At 39.0% G+C, this 7500-nt stretch overlaps 2 protein-coding genes across 3 annotated transcripts in view; both read right to left on the reverse strand.

Annotated features, from left to right (window-relative positions):
- The window catches only part of LOC138038016 (uncharacterized), a 10006-nt gene extending 5519 nt beyond the window's left edge, over positions 1 to 4487 (reverse strand). Inside the window, exon 1 of the mRNA XM_068883840.1 lies at positions 4195 to 4487. Within this exon, the coding sequence (XP_068739941.1) occupies positions 4195 to 4417 (223 nt within the window). The 5' untranslated portion in view covers positions 4418 to 4487. The remainder of the gene's footprint in view (positions 1 to 4194) is intronic.
- A 1493-nt stretch (positions 4488 to 5980) lies between these two features.
- LOC138022267 (zinc finger CCHC domain-containing protein 9-like) overlaps positions 5981 to 7500 on the reverse strand; it is an 11620-nt gene continuing 10100 nt past the window's right edge. For both annotated transcript variants that reach the window (XM_068869363.1, XM_068869372.1), the window contains exon 6: positions 5981 to 6351. In XM_068869363.1, the coding sequence (XP_068725464.1) occupies positions 6215 to 6351 (137 nt within the window). In that variant the 3' untranslated portion in view covers positions 5981 to 6214. The remainder of the gene's footprint in view (positions 6352 to 7500) is intronic.

A 7500-nucleotide genomic window follows, 5' to 3' on the forward strand; every position in this document is an offset into this window, starting at 1 on the left:
CATAACTCACTGATATAACTTCCAATGCAAGCAGGTTGGCTATCCGAGCATATCGAATATATGCATTTAACTGATGAAATCTTCCATCTTTGCAGCAATAAATTCACTGAGCTTTAACAACTCAAATTGTAGGCAACGCATACCATGAAAATGGTAGCAATAAACGCAACAAAGCTCATTCATGATTATTGCCCGTAGATGGCAGCAATAAACGCAACATAGCTTGGTCATAACTACGCCGATAATCTTCACAGCGTTTACAACTCACTGAAAAAAAAAAATCAGATGCGATCACATTGGCTATCCGAACTTATGAAATATACGCGAGTGATGAAATCTACCATCTTTGCACCAATAAATTCAATTGAGCTTTAACAATTGAAAATTGTAGGCAAAGCCTACCAGAAAATGATAGCAATAAACACAACATAGCTTATTCGCATTATCCCCATAGCAAGCAGCAATAAACGCAACATACTGTAGCTTAATTATGATTACGCCCATAATCATTGCAATGTTTAAATCTCACTGAAAATAATTCGAATGCAATCACATTGGCTATCCCAGCTTATCGAATATATGTAACTGATGAAACATCTACCATCCTTGTAGCAATAAGTCAATTGAGCTTTAACAATTGCAAACTTCGCATCACTGACGCAAAAAAAGGGCACGTTCTGCAGCTGAGGCTTTCTCGATGAGTTTCGATAACTGCAACGTTTTGCTAAAACAACAATCTCGCAAGCACTTGAATTCAAGTGTCGTAATCATGGTAAATAGCGGAATTTTTTAGGTCAACATCTAAAGCAGTTGTTGCTCCTTTGCATTTGCAAAAGTCTAAAGAGCGCTGATTTATTTTTTGTTGGCCAAACAGAACAAATTGCTATTGAAAAACATAAGTGACCCTTGGTTTTTGATGACTAACGTCGATTCAGTTAATATTTCTCCATTGCACAGTTTAAATACACAAGCATTGCCTGTTGAAAATACTCAACAGTTTTGAAAGCCACTCTATTACCAATGATATCATAGTTAACATTAACTTAACCCATCAAAGAATAAACTTTTTACGAACACTTGCAAAAGAGGATATTTAAAACAAATCGAGGCATTCCAGTAAGTGGAAGTTGTAATCACGGTAACTCCTGAATTCACCCAAAACTAGGCCCATTCACGTTGAGCTTGACACTCCCCTTTGGAGTACTTCTGACCAGGAAGTCAGGTAAGTTGGTGTCACGATGATAGGCGCATAAAACGCGCAAGGGTTGAAGAATGGCTCCCGTGTCAGGGTCATCCTTTAACAGGCGGAACTTTTTCTTGATCATGCTTTGTGATGATATTTCTCAAAAATAATTCAATAAATGAAGGAACTGCTGTTTTTGTTACTTATTGTTTGAAACAGATTTTCTTCATACACGATCATATTTCCTACCAGCCAATCAAAACGCGCGTCTGACAACGCATAACCAAATTCGTGTGATGTCACAGCCCTTGTCACAGCCGTGTTTACACACTCTCATATAAACACAGCTATTCACCAATATGAGTGCGCATATTATCCTAATAATTTTATAAAATATTGTATCTTTTAATTTTTTACAATCTTGGTTCGCTTGGTTCATGGCTTTGCCGCCAACAGACTGTGCAAAGAAAAAAATCTTCTTGTAGCCATTCTGGGGTTCAAGAGGAAAAATGTGGGAGTTAGGATTTATTTAATAGCACCTTAACCACTGCGTGACTAGAAATTCGCCCGTAAACACCCAAATGAAATAAAATTCTGAAAAATCTTCTCGAAAGAACAATTTAAATATAATGGAAAGTGCATCCATAGAAAAATGATTTCACGAGATGTACACTTAGGCAATTACTAGCAGTCCAGCAGATGGACTTACAGATATGGCGCATCATATTTCGTGTTACTTATCGCAGTGTCTTGTGAATGCTATCTTTGTCTATGAAATGAATCAATTGTATTCGTCATATCCCTTTTGCTTTTATATATTCATGACCAAATTCCAAATTCTCAGTTTGTTTTGTAGCCTCTGGGTGCTTGTTTGACAAAGGGTGTGGTGAATCTATAAAGGCTATGAATATTAATTTAAAACGCCCCTCTGACCTCTCGTTTACGGCTTTTAGAACAGCACACAAGCAGCATTCTCGCATGTAAACCTATCCCCAATACATTTTTCATGGTCATTTACCGCTGCAATGAGTCAAACATTCAACTGTGAATGAAGATATCCATATCCCCGATAACGCAAAACCGCGTAAAGTTGTTTATAAACCCTAGTTCCTTTGCAAATTATAGAAAAGATTTGAATTTTCTCTCACTTATTTCTACTGTACTATTGTTTATATTGATTGCACTTTTGTTTCTTATCTCTAAAGAAATCACATCGAAAGCACTTGTTGGAACCTCTAGCAAATAGGGACCTTTTGTAACGTTGCCAGTTTTGAGACATTGGCAACTAAAAAAATCCACCAAAAAATAAGAAAACATCCAATTCACTAAATTCTTTCTTTATTACATTACCAAAAGACTTCTTTAACATCCCTCAAAATTTGGTTGATGTTGAATGTTTTAAAAGGGCTCAATCGCTTTTTGAAACCAGCGAAGCAAAAAACGGGCTTTTTCTGAATCGTGATTCTTTTCATGGACATGAAAAGTCAAACGTATACACGGTAAAATTTTCCGGGGCGCAATACTTCCATTTTAAATTACTGTGGTAATTGAGAGAATGGTGTAGCGTATATATGGTAAGGCAAAAGCCACAATTTGGTAAGGAAATGGATTTAAAAGCTTTTTAAAAGGTGCTTACCACGGACAAGGGAACTTTTGTAACCTCCTTGCCATGAAAAAGGGTCACAGTCCCTTTGATTTTAAAGTGATTCGTTGAGCGTCGTTCTGCAAGGGGATCAGTGTTTAAGGTATCTACTGCAAAGTTGTTGTGCCTTACCATCTAAAACTGGGCGAATTATAGCGAAAGGAGGAAAAAGTTACAAAAGTGCCCCACGATGCCTATGGAGAGAGAGAGAGAGAGAGAGAGAGAGAGAGAGAGAGAGAGACGACTGAGTGGAACCCGCCCGATGCTAATCAAACGAACCACCAACTCAGGGCACATCCGGGTAAGTGTGCCGAGTTGACCTTTTATGGTGAAATGACGTGATAGTGGAATACAGTAGAACCCTGCTAACTCGAACTTCCAAGGAAAACGAAAAATAGTTCGAGATAGCGGGGTTGGTGTTGAATTTCAAATTATTTTGTTAATGATAAAGGGTTTGTATTCATCCAAGGCGCTGAATAAATTACAGTAAGGAACGATTATGGAGGGGCCAATCAAGATAGAGATGAAAGACATTTTGCGGGACATTTTATCAAATTACAGATCAGCAGATGCTGCAAAGTGTGTTGCAACGTGTACTCAGAAATTTGTCGCTACGGAAGCGAATTTCGCACATGCCAGTATTGCCACTCACCTAGCTTAGATGTTTGTTGTTTTCTTTTTTATTTCGTCTCGAACAACATTTTTTAATTAGAGTTCGAGTTATTGGGGAATACAGCAAAATTATTTCGAGTTAGCGGGAAGCTCGAGTTAACCGAGTTCGTGTTAACTGATAGTAAAATTTAATGACTGAAAAATAGATTCAAATTCCATGCAGGGGAAATTGAATATGTTTGAGTTAGCGATTTCGAGTTAACCGAGGTCGAGTTAGCAGGGTTCTACTGTCCGTTTTTGAGACGCGGACGGCAACCGGAAGAGAACATTTCGCGTGCCCGGACCGTGTTATCTCCCAGCTTTTTATACTACTCATCTCTAATGGAGAAAAGATACTCAGCAATATGAATGTGGTTGTGTGAGGGAAGGTTAAAAGTGAAAATAGCTCACTTCCGGTTGCCGTCCGCGTCTCAGAAACGTGCGTGCTTAAGCTCCATAATAATTAGTAAAGCTAAACATACTCTGTCACAATCTAACGCCAAGACAAGTATATACACAAAACATAGGTACAGGCAACAAAGGAAGGGAAAAACTCCCACTCCAACAAAGTGTGTGGAAAGGTCGTTGCTCTCCGCATAAATGATGCCCAAAAGGTACCAAGGATTGAGAGAGGAATGTCAGGGAGCTAAAGCGAAACAATAAGATAATCCAGTAACAAATTTAAAAAAAATACTGATGGTAAAGGACTCCAACAAACCTTTTTGTTCGCCGGTAATCAAGTTGTCAGCTTTAAGGGCCCTGATTTCTTGTTTAATTTCCGCTAACTGTTTATCGATTTTGTCGCAGTTTGGGCCGTTATAAAAGTTATAAGTGGCACACTGAGTGCTCTTTGTTTTGACACTTCCATCAGGTTTCACCACATTTTGACCGAATGAAGCGACGAGATAAGCGAAAAGAGTTGTTACGAAAAAGGAATTCATTTTCGCGAACCAAGCGATGGCCGAATCTGCCAAAGTGTAATCTTCAAGACTTTACGCCAAGTGATAAGGGTCACTGGCACAGCCAATTTACATATTGCAGTGACCCTTTCGTAAGTGTCATTGTGTTTCACACCCAATCTATCAATCAAGGAGACCCATGTTTTTTCGCAATCTTCCGGATGAACTACACGACACATTCGGGACCAAATGGGCTTTAGATCCGAAACATGTTGGGAAAGTTTGTTTTATGGCATCAGTAGCATTTCTCGCTCATGTGGATCAACAATCTGCAAAATACTTTTAAAGCAAAAGCACGAGAAGCCACCATCCAATTAAGCAGTGTTAAAGCGCGTTTGAACAAAGAGGCGCCTGATTTCTCAAGCTCGGCATGTTTCGCAAGATTTGTAAATACAATTATGGCACAGGTCATATTACACAGAAAAAGATGAATCCGGATGACAAATCTCGCAAACATCTCAAGGTACCCGGGGTCAAGGTAGAACGCAAACAATCTACCCACATACCTTTTCAAAGTCTCTTTAGAGACGAGTTGACTTGGTGCACGTCGGAATGTTATAGGTCACGCGATTCTATGACCCATGGGAATAGTATTTTGAGGTGCTGGGAAGTGAAAGTAACCTGAAACGTTACAAGATAACGTAGTATGCTGACTTATGCTGGGACTAAAAAGTGGACGTCTGGATTTCCTACTGTAATATCATCAAGAGAATAACAGGAATCAGTTCAATTTAATTCTGTATAATAAATAAAATAAAATTAGTCTCATTTCACTGTTCTTTTGGAGTCTAGTAATAGTTGGACTAGACACTTTCCCCCCGGCATAGTTAAGGTTCACATTGCAAACAAGTTGACGACTCAAAATAAAAATAGCATAAAACTACTCTGGTCTTTGTTCGATTTTTCAGAGTTAGTAACTCTGAATAACTCTGGATTTTTCCTTTCGTAGTCTGGAAGTTTCCTTCCTCTGCTATGCTTTTCATCATCTATCAAGGAGACAAAGGCCGATGACTCAGTTCTCAGTGAGCAATTCGTATTGGTAGGTAGTACGTGCGATACCTTCCTCTACGCTGACGAAAGTGAGGAATGGTCTAATCTTAGTCTAATTAGTATAGATTGGATTAGATCAGCCTAATCCTCATTCTAAGAGCTTTGGGAACTTTCGAGCTCACAGGCTTTGGAGACACCGCAAGAATTGGAACCAGTTTTATTCGTCAAATCTCGTTAGGCCGATAGCACGGTCAGTACAATAAACTCAGCTTGTCTGACTTTTTATTTTCCTCCTCTTCTTTGCGGACGTACCAATCGCCGTTCGGGAAACTCTCCGTATTAGATTTTCAATCAGTTGATAGAAAATGTTTCAGGAAACCGAAAGAGAAAAATTTTAAACCATCACAGAGTTACAAGAGCAAATGAATGTCGCAATTTGGTATCACCGTTAAACCGTTTCAGAGTACTATTATTTTGTTTCGTTTTGGGTTTCAAAGCAACACTGACTTTTTACCTTAAAACAGTCACGGTAATCACTGAAGTTGCATAATACTGTATGTTACTTTTGTTATTTATTCGTGCACCCCTTTGGTCGTGTGACAATGGCCACATTGCCGCGAGTTATTATTTTTTTCTGGTAGGTGGACAACGCCTTAAAAAAGGCACGTCCATTGCAAGTCAGACTACAATAGGTTGAAACTTGTTGCTGTCTTCGCACGAGCGTCCTTTCACAAGAACTGAACATTTGGATCTCACAATCAATAAAGCATTCTTTATACGTCTCCGGTATTAAAATTTAACCACGCGCGGTTCTTTTTTCTTCGGGGCTTTAACAGAGGGTTCTTCCTTATCTTCCATCTCTGCGTCAGCACTGTAATGTCCTTTTGTATTCTTGGTACTATGAACAAATTTACCTGTCGATGAACCTACAAAGTACATGATTAACTGATTAGAGTGTAATGTGAAGTGCTAGTTTTCTACCCCATATGGAGCATGTAAGCGTTAGCCCTACTAATGGAAATGGGTCCACACAAGGACAGAGAAAAAACTCTGACCAGGATGGGAATTGAACCTACGACCTTCGGGTTAGATCACCGCTGCTCTACCGACTAAGCTACAAGGTCAGACGGGAGCAGGTTGTGGGAACTTGTACAAGTACAAGGAAGGGTTACGTTTTTGCAAACGTTGGCCGTGTAGCACTTATACATGTATTTCAACAGATGCAGAAAGTACATGCACAAGTAGTGATTAAGAACGTCAAGTGAAGATATATTCGAACTATTCTAAGCAACCTAATTCAGAAAAAAAAATTCGGGCAAGTCCGCAGCAGGAAAGAGAGGCTTGCGAGCTTGAGTGCTCCGCGTCAAATATGTAACAGTCATTACTACTCCACGAGCGCGCGTATCTGTAAACATATCCATATCCAAAAAGTTCAAATAAAAGAATAGTTTTATCATTATTTTTAAAAATTCTGAAGAATTTCAGTTTTACTAAATGACCGGAAGTTGTTTCAAGTTTACAACACAATCAGACCAAATAAGGTGACATGGCCGGTGAACTGATAACCAAGCTCGAGTAAGCCAATCAGAACGCTAGAAACCCAACATCCGAGATTGAAAATTTGGAATGGAAGATAGCAAATAAAAGAAATTAATTAGTAACTTCTAGGCCCAAAATCTTTTCTATCTTAAAATTTTCTACCAGTTTCATCCACTCCCAATAGTTGCATACACCTAGTAAAATATAAAATTGCCCCTTTTAAAATATTAGGCATAATTTAGGGGACATAGCTCTTCGCACAACTTATGGGAGGAAAAGCTATGTTCGGATCATCCAATTTGCTCAGCTCCTATTTGAATGTTTCATACTCGGTCGGCGATAGGAACTTTTAATTTCCTCAAATCTCCGGAAAAATTCCAGTGAAAAAGCCGACGTCCTTTAAAAGATCGTTGCCTGACTAAAATCATATGGGAAAAAATGGCCAACTTTTGCCAAGCGAAAATCAGGAAAATCAGACTTTCCTTCACCTATTTTCTTGGTAACCAGTCGTTCCGTCCGAGAGTCAATCCGTTCCC

This window comes from Montipora capricornis, chromosome 2, assembly GCF_036669925.1.
Source record: "Montipora capricornis isolate CH-2021 chromosome 2, ASM3666992v2, whole genome shotgun sequence".
NCBI classification, from domain to species: Eukaryota; Metazoa; Cnidaria; class Anthozoa; order Scleractinia; family Acroporidae; genus Montipora; species Montipora capricornis.